At 38.9% G+C, this 25,277-nt stretch overlaps 1 protein-coding gene across 2 annotated transcripts in view; it reads right to left on the reverse strand.

Moving 5' to 3' along the window:
- Window positions 1-25,277, reverse strand: part of HPSE2 (heparanase 2 (inactive)) — a 741,938-nt gene that overhangs the window by 641,921 nt on the left and 74,740 nt on the right. For both annotated transcript variants that reach the window (XM_054503558.1, XM_054503559.1), the window contains exon 3: window positions 19,768-19,929. In XM_054503558.1, the coding sequence (XP_054359533.1) occupies window positions 19,768-19,929 (162 nt within the window). The remainder of the gene's footprint in view (window positions 1-19,767; window positions 19,930-25,277) is intronic.

The following is a 25,277-nucleotide window of genomic DNA, read 5'->3' on the forward strand; positions in this document are numbered from 1 at the left end:
AAATATCTTAAAATAAATTTAATAAGAATAGAAAGAAAATTCTAAAATATTACTAAGTTACCAAGTGACACAAAATAACTGAACAAATGGAGAGATATACTATTTTCTTAAGTGGAAGACAATACTGAAAAATATCAATCCTTCCCAAATTGGACAATAATTTGAATATAATTCCAAACAGAATCCAGTGATGAATTTTCTTGAACTGGAGAAAATGAAAAGTTCATTTTGAAAAGTAATTATATGGGAATAGTCAAGTAAATCTTTAGAAAGAAAAATGAGAGAGTAGTTAATAAGCCTTACCAGAAATCAAAACAGTATACCACTGGCATAGAAATAAAGAATAGGAAAATGACAGAAAACAGAATTCAGAAATAGGTACAAATATATGTGGGAGTATAATATAATATATAACATCTATGGTATTTCAATACAGTGGCAAAAAATGTTTTAAAAACAGTGTAGACAAAGCTGGCTAGTCATTTGGAAGAAAATTTTATATACTTACACACATCACACTACATGTAAACATAAATTCCAGTCACAGTAAAAGAGTAAAGCTCTAAATTAAAAACAGTCAAAAAATAGATGATATCCAGAGTGAAAAATGGTTTGCAATACATATGACAAAGGATTAACATTTCTATTCACAAAGAGCAATTACAAACTATTAAGAAGAAGATCAACACCCAATTTAAAAAGGCATAGAATATGAAAAGGTAATTCATCAAAGAGGATATGTAAATCACCAATAAACAGGTTAAAATATACACACCCCAATCTGCAAAAATTAGACGTTTTTTAGCTGCTAGACTGAAAAAAACTTTAAAAGAACACTAAAGGCTTTGCCTGCTAGACTAAAAAAGATTAAAAACAGCACTAAAGGCAGAGCATGGTTTCAGCTCTTCTCTCCTTATCGCTTCTGTCCCTCCTTGTTGCCCACAACAAGGCAAGTGGGTGTGTGTTTCAGCACTGTTTGTGTTACAGCTCTTTCAGTCCCACCACTGAGTTCTTGTCCTATGTCCAGGAAGAATGAGGTACATGGACAACTAGGGGTGAGCAAGGCAAATAGGTGCTTTATTGAGTGACTATACAGCTCTCAGGAGATCCAAAGTGGGTAGCTCCTTTCTACAGGCAGGTCGTTCTGATGATGCAGCTGTCAGTGGAGAGGAGACCCATAGTGAGCAGTCCTAGTCACAGGCAAGTGATCCTGTCAAGTTTGCAGCCCTCAGTGAAGAGGAAACCTTGAGTGGGTAGCTCATATCCACAGGCAGGTCATCCTGACAATTGTGCAGCTCTCAGTGGAGGAGAGACCCAGAGTGGGTAGCTCCTATCTGCAAACAAGTCATCCTGATGAGTGTGCAGTTCTCAGCAGAGAGGAGACCGAGAGTGGGTAGCTCCTATCCATAAGCAGGTTGTCCTGACGTCTGTGCAGCCTTCAGCAAAAAGGGGACCCAGAGTGGGTAGCTCCTACCCAATTTCAGAGCAAAGTTGAGGCTGTGCCTGGGCACTATCAGAGGCAGGCTGTCCCACTGATGCTGCAGTCCTCAGTGGAAAAGATACCTGGAGTGGGTGGCTCATATGTGCAGGCAGGTCGTCCTGATTTCTGCCTGAGTTTGACTGAGTCCAGGGTTTTTATGGACTTAGAAGGGAGAAAGTGTGTACTGATTTGGTCCATGGGTGGCTATGGGTGGGCCTGGAAAAAGCACCGTAAGTTCTCACTCTGGTCTGCAGACTCCAGCCAGAACTCACAGCCTGGCCCCCATGCTTCAGGCAATTCCTGGCTTGAAGGTGGGGCTTCACCAGATACCCACCACTTTCTGCCCAGGAGCCTGTCTGCTTACTGCCACCATCAATCATGTCCACAGCTCCCAGGCTGTTAGTGCCAAGGGGTGCCTGCAGGCCTGTGCCGAGCCACCCTCAGCCCCTCCCTCAGACTCCCTCCTGTGTTTGTTGGCACCCAAAGTCCAGAGGGGGCCAAGGCAGCAGGGGACTGGTGTGTCAGCACTGCCCCAAGCACATGCCCACCCAGCCAGGTTGCAACAGTACCCAGGCTTGGCCTCAACTTTGCTCCAAAACTGGTGCAGGCACCAGGAGCATGGCGAGGCCAGACAGCAGGAGTAGGCACTTCAAAGCCTGTTGGGGCAGAGGGGCTTCCCTGGCATTTGAGAGTGCAGAGATCCCTGGGTCTGTGGCCATCACTGGGCAGCTTCAGCTGTGTCTGGGAAGATGGGGCTCCCACCCTGCCAACTCGAAATGGGGTGGGGCTCCTGCCAGCTCCATGGAGTGTGCAGCCCTGGCTGTGCCTCCCAAACTGCAGCTGGCATCTTCACAGCAGCCACTCCATATGGGCTGCCACTGCCATCAATAGCATAAGGGAAGTCTAATAATGGAGTGTCCCAAAAGATGACATAGTACAGTATTGTGAGTAGCAGCAGAAGAGATAGTGGTATACAGTAAGCACTCAGCAAATGCTGTTGAAAGTTGAATCAGGGTATTTTGATTACCCATGCCCCCAACCAGGCAGAAAATAGCTATAAAACCTCTTAATTACACACACACAAAATCTTCCTCTCCTGATCCCTAATAAAGAAAGCTTTCCCCTCCCAAATCTAAGAATCACTGCTCTGGATAAAAATCCTGAAAATTCATTTATTTTAAACCATACTTCAAAATGAACTCTGCTACACTACCTGGAGAGTGAATCATGCAGAGACTGTTTCTATGATTGGTCGTTCCATGACAAAAATTTAATTTTGAACTTTTCTTTATGGCATGGGAGAGGCCACTGCTCAGACTCTATCTAATCCCCTGGCTCCTAGACTATAATATTAGGAAGCTGAGATAGCTGAGGAAGATGGCAGATTGGATACTGGGTTAATACGCAGCTCCCACTGGCATGGACAGAACAGCATGTGGAGATTCACACTGTGAACTTTTGCTCCAAGAACCACCATGGGAACGTACTAGGAAAACTGAAAGAATTCACTGATCCTTTGAAAGAAGTGGCATGCCACTGCAAATTCTCCATGACAGGCAAAAAACTGTGAGTTCCCAAAGCGTGAGAGGGGGAAAATATGCCTCTGAACACACATCCCCAATGGGGAATCTGAAAATCCAGATCACAGAAGAAAGATTTAACCTCACCTATAGTTGAAATGGATTTAGGGAATCATGCAAAATACAGAAGTAGAAGCAACAGTAGGAAGAGCCTTGTAGGCACTCCTAGTCTTTAGCTCAAGCCCAAGGAAGTCATCCCTGACTTATCTCGCAGGGTCCTTAGAGAAGGCAGCAAGTAGAATTAGGGAGGGACTACAGGGTGAAAGAAGCTTCCAAATGAAATCTGTAATAATTTTGACTGGGAGTGAATTTACTTGAGCAGAATCCAGGGGGTGAATGGGGACTGCTGCAGATACGAGCACAGGAGCTGGTGATGACAGTGTGTGCAGATGGGAGGGGCAGGGCCTGAAATCTGTGCTTGCTTTCTCAGCAGGGAAGCTTACAACCTGGGGCAAGGTCTGAATGAGGCACTGCAGGAGCAAGACCAGCCTTACCAACTGTGTGGGAGCTGAGTGAGGCCTTTTGCTACCAGCTATGCCCCCACTTCCCTGGTGAACTATGTGACACAGCAGAAGCAGCCATAATCCCCTCTGGAATATAACCCCATTGGCCTGAGAACCACAACCAATCCCCCACAGTGGCCGCAGCAAGCCTTGCCCAAGCCTGAGCCCAGACTCACCTAACCCTGCCCCAAACCTGAAAGTTTGGAAAACTTATTTGAGGGACTAATAGAAGAAAACTTCCCTGGCCTTGCTAGAGATCTAGACAACTAAATACTAGAAGCTCAAAGAGCATCTGAGAAATTCATTGCAAAAAGATCATCACCTAGGCACATAGTCATCAAATTATCTATAATCAAGACACAGGAAAGAATCTTAAGACCTGTGAGAAAAAAGCATCAGGTAAACTATACAGAAAAACCTATAAGATTAACAGAATTCTCAGCAGAAACCCTACAAGCCAGAAGGGATTGGAGTATTATCTTTAGCCTCCTGAAACAAAATAATTGTCAGCCAACAATTTTGTATCCAACAAAACTAAGCTTCATAAATGAAGGACAGATAAAGTCTTTTTCAGACAAATGCTGAGAGAATTCACCATTACCAAGCCAGCACTACAAGAAATGCGAAAAGGAGTTCTAAATCTTGAAACAAAACCTTAAAATACACCAAAATAGAACTTCCTTAAAGCATAAATCTCATAGGGTCTATAAAACAATAACACAATGGGGGGAAAAAAAACAAGGTATTCAGGCAACAATTAGAATACAGAATAGAACAGTACCTCACATCTCAATACTAATGTTGAATGTAAATGGCCTAAATGCTCCACTTAAAAGATACAGAATGGCAGAATGGATAAAAATCCACCAAACTGGGATTGTAAGTTAGTTCAACCATTGTGGAAGATGATGTGGCAATTCCTTAAAGACCTAGAAGCAGAAATACCATTAGACTCAACAATCCCATTATTGGGTATATACCCAAAGGAATATAAATTATTATATTACAAAGATATATGTATGCATATGTTCATTCCAGCACTATTCACAATAGCAAAGACATGGAATCAACCAAAATACCCATCAATGATAGACTGAATAAAGAAAATGTGGTACAGATACACCATGGAATACGATGCAGCCACAAAAAGGAATGAGATCATGTCCTTTACAGGGACATGGATGAAGCTGGAAGCCATTACCCTCAGCAAACTAACAAAGGAATAGAAAACCAAACACCATATGTTCTCACTTATAAGTAGGACCTAAACAGTGAGAACACCTGGAACAGGGAAGGGAACAATACACACTGGGGCCTGTTGGGGGATGTGGTGAGGGGAAGAAGAGCATTAGGAAAAATAGCTAACGCATGCTGGGCTTAATACCTAGGTGATGGGTTGATAGGCGCAGCAAACCACCATAGCACATGTTTACCTATGTAACAAATATTCATATCTTGCACATGTATCCCAGAACTTAAAATAAAATTTAATTTCATTGTTTTAAGAAAATCCACCAACCAAGTATCTGCTGTCTTCAAGAGACTCACCTAACACATAACAACTCATATCAACTTAAGGTAAAAGAGTGAAAAAAAGATATTCCATGCAAACGGACACCAAAAGTGAACAGGAGTAGCTACTCTTATGTCAGAAAAAACAGACTTAAAAGCAACAACAGTTTAAAAAGACAAAGAGGGACATTATACAAAGCTAAAAGGATCAGTCCAACAGGAAAATATCACAATCTTAAATATATATGAACCTAACACTGGAGCTCCCAAATTTATAAAACAATGAAATGAGATAGACGGCAACACAATAATGGTGGGGGACTTCAATATTTCGCTGACAGCACTAGACAGGTCATCAAGACAGAAAGACAACAAAGAAACAATGGACTTAAACTATAACCTAGAACAAATGGACTTAGCAGATATTTACAGAACATTCTACTCAACATCTATAGAATATACATTCTTTTCATCAGCACATAGAATATGCACCAAGATAGACCACATATGTCACAAAACAAGTCTCAATAAATTTTTTAAAAATTGAAATTATATCAAGTATCCTCTCAGAACACAGTGAATAAAACTAGAAATTAACTCCAAAAGAAACCCTCAAAACTATACAAATACATGGAAATTAAATAATCTGCTCTTGAATGATCTTTGGGTCAACAATGAAATCAAGATGGAAATTTTTTAATTCTTTGAACTGAATCATAACAGTGATTCAACATATCAAAACCTCTGGGATACAGCTAAAGCAATGCTAAGAGGAAAGTTCATAGCATCAAATGCCTACATGAAAAAGTCTGAAAGAGTACAAATAGACAATCTAAGATCATACTTCAAGGAACTAAAGAAACAAGAACAAACCAAACCCAAACCAAGCAGAAGAAAAGAAATAAACATCAGAGAAGAATTACATGAAATTGAAACCAAAAAAAAAAAAAGATAAAAGAAACAAAAAGCTGGTTCTTTGAAGAGATAAACAAAATTGATACATCATTAGTGAGATTAACCAAGAAAAGAAGAGAGAAGATCCAAATAAGCTCAATTAGAAATGGAATGGGAGATATTACAACCAACACCACAGAAATGCAAAAGATAATTCAAGACTACCATGAACACCTTTACATGCACAAACTAGAAAATTTACAGGAGATGGATAAATTCCTGGAAGTCTACAACCCTCCTAGATTAAATCAGAAAGAAACAGAAACTCTAAACAGACCAATAACAAGTAGTGAGATTGAAATGGTAATTTAAAAATTGCCAACAAAAAAAATAGTCCAGGAGAAGATGGATTCTCAGCTGAATTCTACTGAATTCAAGTAATTGGTAGCAATCCTACTGACACTATTCCACAAGATAAAGAAAGAGGGAACCCTTCCTTAATCATTCTATGAAGCCAGTATCACCTTGATACCAAAACCAAGAAAGGACATAACAAAAAGAAAAAACTGCAGACCAATATCCCTGATGAACATAGATCCAAAAATCCTCAAAAAAAATACTAGCTAACCAAATCCAACAGCATATCAAAAATATAATACACTATGATCAAGTGGGTTTCATACCAGGGATGCAGGGACGGTTTAACATACACAAGTCAATAAATGTGATACATCACATAAACAGAATTAAAAACAAAAATCATATGATCATCTCAATCGATACAGAAAAAGCATTTGAGGAAATCCAGCATCGCTTTATGATTAAAACACCCTCATCAAAATCAACATAGAAGGGACATATCTCAATGTAATAAAAGCCATCTATGACAAACTCACAATGAACATCATACTGAAAAGGGAAAACGCAACCACTATGGAAAACAGTATGAAGATTCTTTCAAGAACTAAAAGCAGAACTACCATTCGATTCAGCAATCCCACTACTGGGTATCTACCCAGAGGAAAGGAAGTCATTATTTGAAAAACACACTTGCACATGCATTTTATAGCAGCACAATGTGCAATTGCAAAACTACAGAACTAGAATAAATGCTCAGCAACCAACAAGTAGATAAAGAAAATGTGATATATATTTATATATGTGTATATGTGTATATATATATATATACAGAAACAAACACACACACACACCATGGAATACTACTCAGCCATAAAAAGGAAAGAAATAAGACCATTCGCAGCAACCTGGATGGAACTGGAGACCATTATTGTAAGTGAAGTAACTCAGGGATTGGAAAACCAAACATCATATGTTCTCACTCATAAGTGGGAACTAAGTTATGAGGATGCAAAGGCATAAGAATGATAGAACGGACTTTGGAGACTCAGAGTTGGAGAGAGATAAAAGATGACACACTGATTACAGTGTACACTGCTTGGGTGATGAGTGCACCAAAAGCTCAGAAATCACAACTAAAGGCCGGGTACAGTGGCTCATGTCTGTAATCCCAGTACTTTGGGAGGCCGAGGCAGGAGAATCACCTGAGGGCAGGACTTCAAGACTAGCCTGGCCAACATGATGAAACCCCATCTCTACTAAAAATTTAAACATTAACCAGATGTGGTGGCACATGCTTGTAATCCCAGCTACTCAGAAGGCTGAAGCAGGAGAATCACTTGAACCTGGGAGGCAGAGGTTGCAGAGAGCCAAGATTGTGCCATTGCACTCCAGCCTGGGCAACAAGAGGGAAATTCCATCTCAAAAAAAAAAAAAAAAAAAAAAAGAAGAAGAAGAAAGAAAATAAATTACCAGTAAAGAATTTATGCATGTAACCAAAAACCACCTGTTCCCCAAAAACTATTGAAATAAAATTAATAAAATGTAAAAAATGAACTCTTTGATATTGATTCGAGAAGCCTGAAATCCAGAATCACAAGAATCATTTAAAAGAGGCTGAATGGGGGATTGCTGGCAAGATGGCCAAATAGGAGCAGCTCCGGTCTGCATCTCCCAGCGAGATCAATGCAGAAGGCAGGTGATATCTGCATTTCCAACTGAGGTACCTGGTTCATCTCACTGGGTCTGGTTGGATAGTAGGTGCAGCCCATGGAGAGCAAGACGAAGGAGGGTGGGGCGTTGCCTCACCCAGGAAGCACAAGGGGTCGGAGAATTTTCTCCCCCACCCAAGGGAAGCCATGAGGGACTGAGCCTGAGGAACTCAGGCACAGACACTGCACTTGTCCCACGGTTTTCAACACCTGCAAACCAGAAGATTCCCTCCGGTTCCTACCCCACCAGGGCCCTAAGTTTCAAGCACAAAACTGGGCGGTCATGTGGGCAGACACCGAATTAGCTGCAGGAGTTATTTTTTCCATACCCCAATGGCGACTGAAACGCCAGCAAAACAGAACTGTTCACTCCCCTGGAAAGGGGTGCTGAAGTCAGGAAGCCAAGTGGTCTGGTTCAGCGGGTCCCATGCCCACGGAGCCCAGCAAACCAAGATCCACTGGCTTGAAAATCTCACTGCCAGCACAGCAGCAGTCTGAGATTGACCTGGGATGCACAAGCTTGGTGAGGTGAGGGGTGTCTACCATTGTTGAAGCTTGAGTAGGTGGTTTTATGCTCACAGTGTAAACAAAGCCTCTGAAAAGTTCAAACTGGGCGGAGCCCACTGCAGCTCAGCATGGCTGCTGTGGCCAGACTACCAGATTTCCCTTCTCTGGGCAGGGCATCTCTGAAAAAAAGGCAGCAGCCCCAGTCAGGGACTTAGAGATAAAACTCCCATCTCCCTGGGACAGAGCACCTGGGGAAAGGGGCAGCTGTGGGCGCAGTTTCAGCAAACTTAAATGTCCCTGCCTGATGGCTCTGAAGAGAGCAGCAGACTTCCCAGCACAGCATTTGAGCTCTGTTAAGGGTCAGACTGCCTCCTCAAGTGGGTCCCTGACCTCTATGTATCCTGACTGGGAGACACCTCCCAGTAGGGGCTAACAGACACCTCATACAGGAGAGCTCTGGTTGGCATTTGGCAGGTTCCCCTCTGGGAAGAAGCTTCCAGAGGAAAGATCAGACAGCAATCTTTGCTGTTCTGCAGCCTCTGCTGGTGATACCCAGGCAAACACGGTCAGGAGTGGGCCTTCAGCAAACTCCAGCAGACCAGCAGCAGAGGGACCTGACTGTCAGAAAGAACACTAACAAATACAAAAGAATAGCACATCCACTCAAAGACCCCATCCGAAGGTCACCAACATCAAAGACGAAAGGTAGATAAATCCACAAAGATGGGGAGAAACCAGTGCAAAAAGGCTGAAAATTCCAAAAACCAGACTGCTTCTTCTCCAAAGGATCATAACTCCTCTCCAGCAAGGGAACAAAACTGGATGGAGAATGAGTTTGACAAATTGACAGAAGTAGGCTTCAGAAGGTGGGTAACAGCAAACTACTCTGAGCTAAAGGAGCATGTTCTAACCCCATGTAAAGAAGCTAAGAACCTTGAAAATAGGTTAGACGAATTGCTAACTAGAATAATCAGCTTAGAAAGGAACATAAATGACCTGATGGAGCTGAAAAACATAGCACAAAAACTTCGTGAAGCATACACAAGTTTCAATAGCCAAATCAATCAAGCGAAACAAAGGATATCAGTAATTGAAGATCAACTTAATGAAAGAGAGAAGACAAGATTAGAGAAAAAAGAATAAAAAGGAACAGAAAAAGCCTCCAAGAAATATGGGAGTATGTGAAAAGACCAAATCTACGTCTGATTGGTGTACCTGAAAGTGACAGGGAGAATGGAGCCAAGTTGGAAAACACTCTGCAGGATATTATCCAGGAGAACTTCCCCAACCTAGCAAGACAGGACAACATTCAAAATCAGGAAATGCAGAGAACACCACAAAGATACTCCTTGAGAAGAGCAACCCCAAGACACATAATCGTCAGATTCACCAAGGTTGAAATGCAGGAAAAAATGTTAAGCACCGCCAGAGAGAAAGGTCGGGTTACCCACAAAGGGAAGCCCATCAGACTAACAGCAGATCTCTCTGCAGAAACCCCACAAGCCAGAAGAGAGTGGGGGCCAATATTCAACATTCTTAAAGAAAAGAATTTTCAAACCAGAATTTCATATCCAGCCAAACTAAGTTTCATAAGTGAAGGAGAAATAATATCCTTTACAGACAAGTAAATGATGAGAGATTTTGTCACCACCAGGCTTGCCTTACAAGAGCTCCTGAAGGAAACATTAAACATGGAAAGGAACAACTGGTACCAGCCACCACAAAAACATACCAGATTGTAAGAGCATCGATACCATGAAGAAACTGCATCAACTAATGGGCAAAACAACCAGCTAGCATCATAATGACAGGATCAAATTCACACATAACAATATTAATCTTAAATGTAAACAGACTAAATGCCCCAATTAAAAGACACAGACTGGCAAATTGGATAAAGAGGCAAGATCCATCAGTGTGCTGTATTCAGGAGACCCAGCTCACATGCAAAGACACACATAGGCTCAAAATACATGGATGGAGGAATATTTATGGAGCAAATGGAAACCAAAAAAAAACAGGAGTTGTGATCTTCATCTCTGATAAAACAGACTTTAAACCAACAAAGATCAAAAGAGACAAAGAAGAGCATTACATAATGGTAAAGGGATCAGTGCAGCAAGAAGGGCTAACTATCCTAAATATATATGCACCCAATACAGGAGCACTCAGATTTATAAAGCAAGTTCTTAGAGACCTACAAAGAGATGTAGACTCCCACACAATAATAGTGGGAGACTTTAACATCCCACTGTCAATATTAGACAGATCAATGAGACAGAAAATTAACAAAGATATTCAGGACTTGAATTCACCTCTGGGCCAAGAAGACCTAATAGACATCTCCAGAACTCTCCACCCCAAATCAACAGAACATACATCCTTCTCAGCACCACATCGCACTTATTCTAAAACTGACCACATAATTGGAAGTAAAACACACCTCAGCAGATGCAAAAGAACGGAAATCATAACAAACAGTCTCTCAGAACACAGTGCAATCAAACTAGAACTCAGGATTAAGAAACTCACTCAAAATCGCACAACTACGTGGAAACTAAACAACCTGCTCCTAAATGACTACTGGGTAAATAACTAAATGAAGGCAGAAGTAAAGATGTTTTATGAAACCAATGAGAACGAAGACACAACATACCAGAATCTCTGGGACACATTTAAAGCAGTGTGTACAGAGAAATTTACAGCACTAAATGCCAACAAGAGAAAGCAGGAAAGATAAAAAATTAAAAGAATTTTAATTCTTTTAACATTCAATCTTTGAATTTTAACATCAAAATTAAAAGAATTAGAGAAGCAACACCAAACAAATTCAAAATCTAGCAGAAGACAAGTAATAACTAGGATCAGAGCAGAACTGAGGGAAATAGAGACATGAAAAACCCTTCAAAAAATCAATGAATCCAGGAACTGGTTTTTTGAAAAGATCAACAAAATAGATAGACCACTAGCCAGACTAATAAAGAAGAAAAGAGAGAAGAATCAAATAGGCACAATAAAAAGTGATATAGGGGATATCACCACTGATCCCACAGAAATACGAACTACCATCAGAGAATATTATAAACACCTCTACGCAAATAAACTAGAAAATCTAGAAGAAATGGATAAATTCCTAGACACATACACCCTCCCAAGTCTAAACCAGGAAGAAGTCACATCTCTGAAAAAACCAACAACAAGTTTGGAAATTGAAGCAGTAATTAATAGCCTACCAACCAAAAATAAAAGTCGAGGACCAGACAGATTCACAGCCAAATTCTACCAGAGGTACAAAGAGGAACAGGTACCATTCCTTCTGAAACTATTCCAAACAGAAAAAGAGGGAATCCTCCCTAACTCATTTTATGAGCCCAGTATCATTCTGATACCAAAACCTGGCAGAGACACAACATAAAAAGAAAATTTCAGGCCAATATCCCTGATGAACATCGATGCGAAAATCCTCAATAAAATACTGGCAAACTGAATCCAGCAGCACATCCAAAGGCTTATCCACCGCGATCAAGTCGGCTTCATCCCTGAGATGCAAGGCTGATTCAACATACGCAAATCAATAAATGTAATCCACCACATGAACAGAATCAAAGACAAAAACCACATGATTATCTCAGTAGATGCAGAAAAGGCCTTTGACAAAATTCAACACCCCTTCATGCTAAAAATCTCTCAATAAACTGGGTATTGATGGAACATATCTCAAAATAATAAGAGCTACTTATGACAAATTCACAACCAATATCATACTGAATGGGCAAAAACTAGAAGCACTCCCTTTGAAAACCAGCAAAAGACAAGGATGCCCTCTCTAACCACTCTTACTCAACATACCATTGGAAGTTCTGGCTAGGGCAATCAGGCAAAAGAAAGAAAGAAAGGGTATTCAAATAGGAAGAGAGGAAGTCAAATTGTCTTTGTTTGCAGATGACATGATTGTATATTTAGAAAACCCCATTGTCTCAACCCAAAATCTCCTTAAGCTGATAAGCAACTTCAGCAAGGTCTCAGGATACAAAATCAATGTGCAAAAATCACAAGCATTCCTATACACCAATAATAGACAAACAGAGAGCCAACAAATCATGAGTGAACTCCCATTCACAATTGCTACTAAGAGAATAAAATACCTAGGAATCCAACTTACAAGGGATGTAAAGGACCTCTTCAAGGAGAACGACAAACCACTGCTCAATAAAATAAAAGAGGACACAAATAAATGGAAAAACATTCCATGCTTATGGATAGGAAGAATCAATATCGTGAAAATGGCCATACTGCCCAAAGTAATTTATAGATTCAATGCTATATCCCCATCAAGCTACCATTGACTTTCTTCACAGAATTGGAAAAAACTACTAAACTTCATATGAAACCAAAAAAGAGCCCACAGGGCTAAGACAATCCTGGGGAAGAAGAACAAAGCTGGAGGCATCATGCTACCTGACTTCAAATTATACTACAAGGCTACAGTAACCAAAACAGCATGGTGCTGGTACCAAAACAGATATATAGACCAATGGAACAGAACAGAGGCCTCAGAAATAACACCACACATCTACAATCATCTGATCTTTAACAAACCTGACAAAAACAAGCAATGGGGAAAAGATTCCCTATTTAATAAATGTTGTTGGGAAAACTGGCTAGCCATATGCATAAAACTGAAACTGGACCCCTTACTCACACCTTATACAAAAACCAGCTCAAGATGGATCAAATACTTAAATGTAAGACCTCGGACCTTAAAAATCCTAGAAGAAAACCTGGGCAATACCATTCAGGATGTAGGCATGGGCAAAGACTTCATGTCTAAAACACCAAAAGCAATGGCAACAAAAGCCAAAATTGACAAATAGGATCCAATTAAACTAAAGAGCTTCTGCACAGCAAAAGAAACTATTATCAAAGTGAACAGGCAACCTACAGAGTGGGAGAAAATTTTTACAATCTATCCATCTGACAAAGGGCTAATATCCAGAATCTACAAAGAACTTAAACAAATTTACAAGAAAAAAACAAACAATCCCATCAAAAAGTAGGCAAAGAATACGAACAGACGTGTCTCAAAAGAAGACATTTATGCAGCTAACAGACATACAAAAAAATGCTCATCATCACTGGTCATTAGAGAAATGCAAATCAAAACCACAATGAGATACCATCTCATGCCAGTTAGAATGGTGATCATTGAAAAGTCAGGAAACAAGAAATGCTGGAGAGAATGTGGAGAAGTAGGAATGCTTTTATACTGTTGGTGGGAGTGTAAATTAGTTCAACCATTGTGGAATACAGTGTGGCAATTCCTCAAGGATCTAGAACCAGAAATACCATTTGACCCAGCAATCCCATTACTGGGTATATACCCAAAGGATTATAAATCATTCTACTATAAAGACACATGCACACATATGTTTATTGTGGCACTATTTACAATAGGAAAGACTTGGAACCCACCCAATTATCCATCAATAATAGACTGGATAAAGAAAATGTGGCACATATACACCATGGAATACTATGCAGCCATAACAAGGATGAGTTCATGTCCTTTGCAGGGACATTGATGAAGCTGGAAACCATCATTCTCAGAAAACTATCACAAGAACAGAAAACCAAACACCGCATGTTCTCACTCATAAGTGGGAGTTGAACAATGACAACACATGGACATAGGGATGGGAACATCACACACCAGGGCCTTTTGGGGGATGGGGAGCTAGGGGAGGGATAACATTAGGAGAAATACCTAATGTAGGTGACAGGTTGATGGGTGCAGCAAGCCACCATGGCACGTGTATACCTATGTAACAAAACTGCATGTTCTGCACATGTACCCCAGAACTTAAAGTATAATCATTTTTTAAAAAGAGGCTGAATGTATGCAATCCAACAATCCCACTACTGGGTATCTACCTAAAGGAAAAGAAGTCACTATATCAAAAAGACACCTTCACATATATGTTTATTGCAGCACAATTTACAATTGTAAAGATTTGGAACCACCCTAAGGGCCCATGAATCAATGAGTGGGTAAAGAAAATGGGACATATATACCATGAAATACTACTCAGCCATAACAAAGAATAAAATGATGTCTTTTTCAGCAACTTCCACGGAGCTGGAGTCCGTTACTCTAAGTGCAGTAACTCAGGAATGGAAAACCAAATAATGTATATTCTCACTTATAAGAGAGCTAAGCTATGGGTTTGTAAAGGCATACAGAGTGGTATAATGGACACTGGAGACTCAGAAGCAGAAGCAGGGAGAAAGGAGAAGGACAAAAAACTAGATATTGGGTAGAATGTACACTACTCAAGTGATGGGTGCACTAAAATCTCAGACCTCATCACTATACAATTCATCCATAAAACCAAAAACCACTTGTACCCCTAAAGCTGTTGACATTTTAAATAAATAAATAATAAAAATTAATGAATAAACAAATAAAACTAAAACTGAAAAGAGAGGTTAAATATATGTATGTGTTACTTCAAAATTACACTAAAAATCCCATCAAGTGTGCTTGAATAGTTATGATGTTTACTATAATTATTACTTATAAAGCATGAATACAAGGATTTCATTTATCAGCTTTGTTGTAAAACATGTCTTCCCATTGCAGGGGCTAGTCTATAAATTTTTATATGGAAAAATTTCCCTAGAAAGTTTAGGATATATATATACATACATGTAACACAATCTAGCCTTCTAGAAGAGTCACCTTTTACATTAGCGTCAGGAGACAAGGAACCATCTACTTCATTTGCTTTCTGCTTTGTAGGAAAATACATTTGTGTATTAATATGAACCCAGGTAGGTGTGATTGGATGTACAGCACAACCCAAACTCCTGGATCGCAGACTATTTAATACCAGGTTTCATCCCCCTGGCATTTGCTTCCAACTTTATCAGACAAAGTAAAATAATGGTGATATAATCCACATCACTCTATAGTATTTTAATAAACATGCAAATAAATAGCACACAATGCTACATAATCACTTTTCAAGGTGATTTTTTTAAATATTATTTTACTTTGATAAAGTAGCAATAGTCCCCAGATAATTATGGTTTGTGCTAACTGAAATAGTCCTTGTTTCACTGATTTGCACACTTTTGCTCAATTGAAGTTAACAGAATGGGCCACAACTGGAAGTGGAAGTCTCTTTTGCTTAATTTACTTGCCACAGTAACACTATAAGGCCAACCATTGGAATCTCAGTTCAGTTTGGAGTCTAATGACTGAATGAAGAGTTAGAAGACCAAAAATGGCAGCCAACACATGACAAGAATCCTCCTAAAGGAATATTAGAAAGTGTCTTGTGTAATGCCATCCATCTATAATTATTGGCTACAGTTTCAAGCTGTCTGGATACAGATGGTTGACTAGATGACTTTCACAACACAAATAAATTTTTAGAAATTTGACCTCATTTCAGGATCATTCACTATGCTTTACATGCAATCCAGAATGCTGCACACATATAATATTCCTTGCCTTCTAGGAGTTTATGTTCTAAACAAAATCCTAGAAATGTTATTACCCCATAAGGTTGACTTAACTTTTATGTTTTTCATTTGATTACAGCACAAGGATCTACCTCAAAAGTTCAATTTATACCTAAAGGGGAAGGAGCAAGGTTAAGGGAGACAACTGAATTCGAACCCATAAAAGTTATTTAATACATGTCAACATTATACCTAAAAAGTAGTCTTCTGGCTGGGTGCGGTGGCTCACGCCTGTAATCCCAGCACTTTGGGAGGCCGAGGTGGGCGGATCACAAGGTCAGGAGTTTGAGACCAGCCTGGCCAATATGGTGAAACCCCATCTCTACTAAAAATACAAAAATTAGCCGGGTGTGGTGGCATTTGCCTGTGGTCCCAGCTACTCCAGAGGCTGAGGCAGAAGAATCGCTTGAACCCAGGAGGCGGAGCTTGCAGTGAGCCGAGATTGTGCCACTGCACTCCAGCCTCGGTGACAGAGCGAGACTCTGTCTCAAAAAAAAAAAAAGTAGTCTTCTAATGAATTCATTCTTTATGTACACAGCAGAACATTTTCAACAAATTTATAGAGCATTGTTATATTAGGAATCATGAGAGCACAAAGAACACATCTGATTCCTGTTCTTTTTCTAAAGTCTCCTACCCAATTCTCCCTCTCATTAGCCACTCCTTGAGTGACATGCACAATAACAACACTCTCCAGCTCAAAAAACTGCAGGACAAACATATACGCCCCCATAGGTGAGTCAGTGGGAAAAGTGCAGTACATGACTCATCACCATTTAAAACAGTTCCATCACTGATGCTCTACTGGAATTACTCCATCATCTCCCTGTAACCTTAGAGTTTACTTTAAAAACTCTCTAGGCTAGGTGAGGCTAACATTATTTCCAGTATATATAAACCATTGACATGAAAACATTAAGACAAGTTTAAAACTATGCAAAAATATATTAAAAGAATCTACTTTTCTACAAATACAATGTAATAAGGAATACTTCAACAAAGTATATACATTAAATTGTATTAGTTTTTATTATTTCCATTAACTGGGCTATCACTAACAATTGTAGAGTTGTTTTCTTTTATTAAATGGTTGAAAGACCTTCAAAGCTAGAATACAATTTTCCCTTATCTGGAATAAATGAGTGGCTGTTTAACAGGGATCATTAGCTGTAATGCAGAATATGAAGGCATGCCTCTCCCATCAACAGCTGACAGTCACATTAGGTAAAGGTGGAACATCAAAGAATGAGGAGTTGCTTGTGAGGTGGAACTCAACAACTATCATTTTTAACATGCTTTTAACCATCTGACACTTGAATCACTTAATTTTTGTTACTATACTGATATCTTAGTTGTCCCATTTTTAAAATAAAGAATATACCAGTAACTGACCAGAAAACAATTACTATACACCCACACACATGAAATTCTATAAATAACTGGTGGGTAGAGGAGAAGGATGTAAAAAGTGATCTCTTTCTGAGATTGCAGAGGCCCAGTTTCCTCATTGTGTTCCCACATAAATACTTTCACTGCAGATATTTCAACTGTTATGCCAGACTTATACAGAAAGAAATCCTGGAGTATGTGTTCTGAATGTGTTGGTAAAGAAAGTCACTTCATTTGAGAGGTCCCTGCCCCTTCAACCTCACCCTCCTTACCAATATACATTCATCACTGAAAAGGGAAATATTTACAAAAGTTAGTTTAGTTATGTTTAAATATTATGTTTAGCTGTCTGGAGACCATGTTCTCAAGATTTATACAAGAAATCAAGGATTAAACTTCGTAACAATTAGAAAACCACACTGTGTAAAATCAAAGACTTAGTTAAAGGAAATTAAAATAGTTTTACCATTGGTGCTAAACTGAAATGGCTCCATCTCTTCCCAACACCTGGAATCAAAACCTTTTGAACTTTCATGTAAATAAATGAGGACATGCAAAATCCTCTGTCTGCACCAAGGTACCACCTCTGCACAGGCATTTGGGTGAAAAATGTGGAAAATGCCTGAGGACTCTTTGAAGCAGCTTAGGAGAAGTAAGAGCAGGAAAGAGGCTCTTCTCTAGGGTAAGTTTGTTTAGTAGAAAGTAAGCAAGTTGTCAGGGTAAAAGTTGACAATGTTGATCCCAACAGTTTGAACTGCGAATAAACATCCAAAGGGATTATGTTACTGAGAATTAGAAAAGATTCCACTAAACTCAATAGAACACTTGTGTTTTCAAAGATAATATGCCTTCAAGCCATACTCTGGAGCCTCGGTTTAGGGTTAGAATTACCCTAAGCCCTTTCTATACCACATTAAAGAACAGAAGGTCTGACCCCTCTAATAAGTGCCTAAAAATATTAGAATAAAGATGGAATACAAATATTTCATTTCCACTCATTGAATTGGAAAATATTACACACACACACACACACACACGTATTTATACACACACACATGCACACATACATATGAGGTTGACTGAAAAACCCTGAAGAAACATCTATGCTCTTCCCAAACATCTAAACTTAAATCCAATTTCACTAACCAATTTAGGGAAATACATGCATTGGCCATAAATCACTTTTAAGTTTTCCCTTCTTAATGACCTATCAAAGAGCAAAAAACAGGGCCTATACTTATGAAATCCATAATCCCCTTTTCTGCTCCCCAAAGCCACATTTAAGTCTGGCTTTCATCTCATGCTGTTGGGTTTTTCACCAGGTACAAGATGAAAAGCTGGAAGAGTCTTGTGCTTTTCTAAAAGCAAAACAATTTGGTTGCCACTCAGCAATTCCTGGTGACATGCCAAGAAGTCTATAAAAAAAAAAAGTTAAAGTTTTCCTAACTTAGAGCTTACAAAAATAAGTGTGAGATGTTCATAGCCTGTCAGACAATCCATCTTTTTATTTTTTTAATATTCATAAACAAGGGAAAACACATACTTTTGATTTGTCAAAGTTTATTTGGATCACTATAACGTAGGTCTGCCTTATGTGGTCTCAAGAAAATGGAGGTAATTTGGACTACTCTTCTGAGTTCATCTCAAATCCTTAATGATTCTCACATAAGATTCTGCTATTATAATCTTTTCCAAAGCCTGACAAAAGCATGCAGCTCGTTTGCTCATTACCAGCAAGTCTGCAAGCAGCCTTGAAAAAAGTTGATTCTCCTTGTAGCTCTGACACATATTCACTTTCCTCCTAGAACCAAGGATGTAAGGGAGCATGGCTTAGTCTCATAGCCTCTTTGCTCTTAAGAAGAAAATCAAATTCCCCAGATATTTCCAAACTCCACCAAGAACAGAACATTCTCTGCTCTGCCTGAAGACCATTATCTCTTTTACATTTCATCTTTATATTCACTGGGTTCATAGAAAGGGCATACACGGAAAGAGGAAAATAGCTGCTTCTTAAAAGACACCAAATTTAGTAATTCTCTCAAATCTACTGGCACACATTTAGAAAGTCATATTTTTAAAGGCTTCAATAGGTTTTCATCAGTTTTGAGAAGAAAACACATGCTGAAGCACCCATAACTTCAAACCAAAATATATCTGTAAACTACAAGAAATATTTGTAATAGAAAGACAAGTCATCACAATTTAAAAAGTGATACAGTGGGTGTAGACAGACAGATGTGTAACCCAAAAAACAAGTTACTACTAACTGAATGCTCTAAGATTTCAACCAACTCCAATAGCCTTACCTGTTAGTATGAGATTACTGTAAGTATTGGAGAATTGCTCCTTTAGAAGAACCAGATGCATCTGAGCTGCCTTCTCCCTTTGGAGCTCCAGCATAACATCAGGGTGCTGGGCAATCTTGCAGCCTTTCTGTTTATCTAAGGCAACATCACTTCGAACAATGTCTACAAAAAGAAAGAAAGAAAGCAGGCAGCAAAAACTAAAACAAAACAAAAAATAATACATCATCAAAGTCTTGTTTCATCCAAAATGACAGAATTAATAAGCTACCAGAATTTTCATCAGCCTAAAGGATGCAGAAGTAATCAATCAGAAGGCTCTCCAACTCCATGACACATCCTGAAAGTTCCTCTGGTCATTTCCAAATTCTTGGGAGATCTATCTGTTTCTTAGCTCTCTCTGACATCATTTAAGATTCTCACTCCTCAATTCTCCTTCCCAGCCCTTCAGAACTTATTTACCTCCTAGGGCCTTTCCTTAACATATCTTACCGTTTTCCATGGGAAAAAGTATTATAATACAATTTTGAATACTAGTAATTATCAAGGTTATTCTCTCTACCTCGTTCTACAGGACCAGGTGATAGCTCCAGCATGTGTATTTAGGATACTTGGTCTATTTTTTAATTCACCTGCCAGCCAGCCTACTCAGCTCAAGTTAGAGCTGCCGATCTATGGCTTACCTGGTCAGGGTTTTTTCTGCTATTTTTCATGTAACTCAAGTAAAATAGTTAAATTCTGACTCAATAATCATTCTTTCAATCCAAAAATATTTTTTGAGTCACTGAAGAGAGCACAGGAGGTCTAGAGTCATGGCAGATCTGCCTTTTCCCCAACTATTTTCCCATACTGCTTTTTATACTTCGGTATGATTTTCATTCAAAGCAGATATAGTCTCCAGAAAACAGCTTCCTCAAAAAGAAAAATTCATACAGAATGCTTCAGCCGGGTGTGGTGGCTCACGCCTGTAATCCCAGCACTTTGGGAGGCCAAGGCGGGCAGATCACGATGTCAGGAGTTCAAGACCAGCCTGACCAATATGGTGAAACCCTGTATCTACTAAAAATACAAAAAAACTAGTCAGGCGTGGTGGCACACACCTGTAGTCCCAGCTATTTGGGAGGCTGAGGCAGGAGAATCGCTTGAACCTAGGAGGCGGAGGTTGCAGTGAGCCGAGATTGCACCACTGCACTCCAGCCTGGGCAACAGAGGGAGACTCTGTCTTTAAAAAAAAAAAAAAAAAAAAAAAAAAAAAAGAATGCTTCCCAATTAGCAGGAAGCTCTCAGGCCCTAAAGTTATTTATTAATTTTTTACAAATTAAAATATAATTCAACTGATTCTCATAGGTACAAATGATACCATCAGCAGTAATCTAGGTGGCAACTCTAAAAACTTTCAAGTTTTGCATAACAAAACTGAAGAATTTTAATAGAAGGCACTAAAAAATAACTGCTTTGCCACTTTTGACACCAATGATTTTGGAAAGAATAAAACTAATGCCCATGTTAATGGTACTAAAAGAAAAGCTATATTGAGTGACACTTAAAGAGAAAATAGGGCATATGGTGAAAAGGGTGAAACACTGTTCTGGAGAAGCAGTCTTTTCTTTCAGATTTCTAAAAGAAAAGCCCAGGTATAAATACAAACCCATGACTATGAGGGTTAGGATGTGTGGCACACAAAGATAAGCCAGATGTGAAAATGGTCCTCACTAATTCTTAGATTAAAACAGGGGAGCTGAGTAGAAATAATGCAGTATTTATGCCTAAACATGTATATACCAATTTCTTGAATATGGGTAATAAATTGAACTCATTTAATAAATAACTAGTCTCACAGATTTTCTGAGACTTAAATACAAAAATTGGATAAATAAGTTCAAGAACATACTAGCTTTTAAGACAATCCAATAGAAGTCAAAGAGGAATAATGCATTTTACATTTATATAAATTACGTTCTATAAAACTTTTTGGATTACATCATCTCATTGGATCCTTCCAAAAATACTATCAAAGTAAATGGCAGACATTGTTGACTGGCTGACCCAAACCCTAAACACAATCCCTTCTCCCTTGCCTTCATCTATTATAGAGACTGAAAAGCTACACTACACAATTTTCCAGCTTTCCTTGCAGAAAAGGGTAGTTATGTAACATGGTTCTGGAAAATGAGCTGCAGGCAGACATCTTAAAGGGGGACTTCCCTTACCAGATTAAAAGAGACAGCCTCACTAAGAGAAACTCAGTTTTTCCCTTTAGTCCTTTAGTCCCTCCTATTCTCTATGTCTAAAACATAGACATGAAGCCCAGAGTTCTAGTAGCCACTTTGTAACCTTGAGTTAAGAAGCAAGAGTAAGGGTCAGGCACAGTGGCTCACGCCTGTAATCCCAGCACTTTGGGAGGCCGAGGCAGGTGGATTACTTGAGGTCGGGAGTTCAAGACCAGCCTGGCAACACGGTGAAACCCCATCTCTACTAAAAATACAAAAATTAGCTGGGCGTGGTGGCACATGCCTGTAGTTCCAGCTACTTAGGAGGCTGAGGCAGGAGAATTACTTGAACCCGGGAAGCGGAGGCTGCAGTGAGCCAAGATTGCGCCACTGCACTCCAGTCTGGGTGAAAGAGTGAGACACCATCAAAAAATAAAAAATAAAAAATAAAAAATAAGCAAGAGGGTAAAGGATTACACACTAAAAGTGCTGAACAGAGAAATGGAAAGAGCTTAAGTCCCTAATGTCTTTATTGACCTACCATACCTGTGCTAGATTGCCTATCTCTTAATTTCTTGTCATATGAGACAAATATACTATTTATGTAAGTCATTAATAGTCAGTTTCCTGTTTCTAAAATTTTAACCTGTTGTATAATCCTAAATGATAAAGAACACTATTATTACCTCTATCTTAAATACGAGGAAACTGAGGTCCACAAAGCTTGACTTGCACAAGTTCACAAAACCTGGTCAGTCCTCAAACCCAGAGATGTTCAAAGCCAATTTCAGTGCTCTTTCCAGAGCTCCTATATGAAACTCATGAGCTTAATAGTAGAATTACATTAAACAATAAAAGGAAGAACTAAAAAGAAAAACTGAATTATACTGTTACAATGGTATTCCATAGACTGTTCATGTGGAAAAGAAATATGAATGATGCTTTCTCAGAAAAGATTATAACACTTGTATCAAAACATACTATAAAAAGTGAAGGAGAGTTTCAATTATCCTGATATCTTCTGATATAAGTCTAATTTGAAGAGTAGAACACCAACTAAACTCCCTATTTCCTATCTAATAAATCTATTGCCAGAATGCAGCAGAAGCAACAATTACAACTGATATCCTCAACATCATTCCAACAAGAACCTTGAAATAAAGTAACTACATTACCTTTATATTAATAACAGTCAGAAAAGAAAACTATGAACATGGCCAAATGTATGTCCTAAACTTTAGAAAAGCAGATTTCAAAAATGTTTAGGGAAAAAAAATAGACATGCTGTATCTAAAGTAAAAGTATGAATTCCTTATTCAACTCTAATCTGCTTGAAATTGTATCAATGACTAGATAAACACAAAGCAAAGATACTTATCAAAGAAGCACATGGTAATATATCTGGAGGAAGAGTTAGTATCATGTATGACACACTCAAAATTCAAAATTATCTTGGAAATCTAAAAACTTAGGCTGAAATCCCAAAAATGGAAGGTAAAGACATGAACACAAAGTCCTATATTTATACTGAAAATTAATGACATAAGATTTAAGATGGGAAAGCCAGACCAAACAGAAGCTCATATACTTAAGATCTTATTAAGATTTGTAGGCTTTAGTTGAATACCAGCTTAATATAAGTCAGTGCTATGATATTGCTGCCAAAATGATTAATGCAATCTTAGTCTAAATTAACAGAACCAGAACATGCGGAATAAAGGAGGCAACACAGCTGTGCTACATTCCATGCCTACCAAGTGCAGCACAGTGAAGAGTTTAGAGTTAAGCAGACCTCTATTCAAATCCTGGCTTGGTACTCGCTTATTAGTTACAAAAGTTGCAGACAAAACACCTTTCTAAGATTACATTTCTTAAGCTACTGTTATTGTACAGATACACAAAAGGCATTGCACTATGCATACAATAAGAGCACAATAAAGAGTACCTATAATTATTTTTGTTATTAGTATCCTGCTTGTGGTATTATATATTTCCAGCTATAATAGTCTCAGATGAATCCTGATAATCTAGAGTACGTCCAAAGAAAAGTACAAATATGGAAAATAATGTTGATCTTTTAAAATAGCTGAAACTGGCCGGGCGCAGTGGCTCACGCCTGTAATACCAGCACTTTGGGAGGCCGAGGTGGGCGGATCACCTGAGGTCTGGAGTTAGAGACCAGCCTGGCCAACCTGGTGAAACCCCGTCTTTACTAAAAACACAAAATTAGCCGGGCATGGTGGCTGGCGCATGCCTGTAATCCCAGCTACTCGGGAGGCTGAGGCAGAAGAATCACTTGAACTCGGGAGGCAGAAGTTGCAGTGAGCCAAGATCACGCCATTGCACCCCAGCCCGGGCAAAAAGAGCGAAACTCCACTCAATAAATAAATTAATTAATTAATTAAATAGTTGAAACTATGATACAATGGACTTTGGGGACTCAGAGGAAAGGGCAAGAGGCAGGTGAGGAATGGAAGACTATACACTGGGAACAGTGTATACTGCTTGGGTGGTGGGTGCACCAAAACTCCGAAATCACCACTAAAGAACTTATGCATGTAACCAAACACCACCTGTTCCCCCAAAACTATTGAAGTTTAAAAAATAAATATATATATTTATACAAAAAAACTAGCTGAAACTGAGCCTGGCAAAGAAAGAGCCAAAGATGACTTGTTTTCTTATACAGAAGAAATAGTTGACTTATTCTGTGGAAATCTAAAAAGCCAAACATTATGGGAGTACCCAAAAACCAAACCTGTTCAGTTCCACATGAGAAAACTTTTTTAACAACAGAAGCTGTCAAATAAGGAAAAGGACTAGTTCATGAAGGAGTAAGTTTCCCATCCCTGGAGATATTCAAGCAGCGAATGGGTGACTCAGGTATAATGAAGTAATTTCAATCCAGATATTAAAACCTGCCAGATACAAGATTAGGTATTTTCACCTATATTATGTGAAGCAATATAGCAGGATGGTTAAAAGCACAGGTTTTGAATTCAAATATATACAAGTTTGGATCCCTCTAGTACTTATTATCAGAGAGCTCTTGGACAAACCACTAAATCTCTCAATGCCTTTCCTAATAAAGAAGGGAATTTCGTTTTTTAGAAACATGAAAATACCAATAGCTTAATTGTAATGAACTTATCACAGTAATAGAGACATATTAGGAATTCAACAAGTGCCAGATGTTTCAGTGGTTGTCAATAATAACAGCACATTGTAATATCAGAAAGTTATTACTGGAGGACAGTAGTATTCTTTTAGGTCATTTCAACACTTTTATGGTTCCACAAAAAT

This window comes from Pongo pygmaeus, chromosome 8 (genome assembly GCF_028885625.2).
Source record: "Pongo pygmaeus isolate AG05252 chromosome 8, NHGRI_mPonPyg2-v2.0_pri, whole genome shotgun sequence".
NCBI classification, from domain to species: Eukaryota; Metazoa; Chordata; class Mammalia; order Primates; family Hominidae; genus Pongo; species Pongo pygmaeus.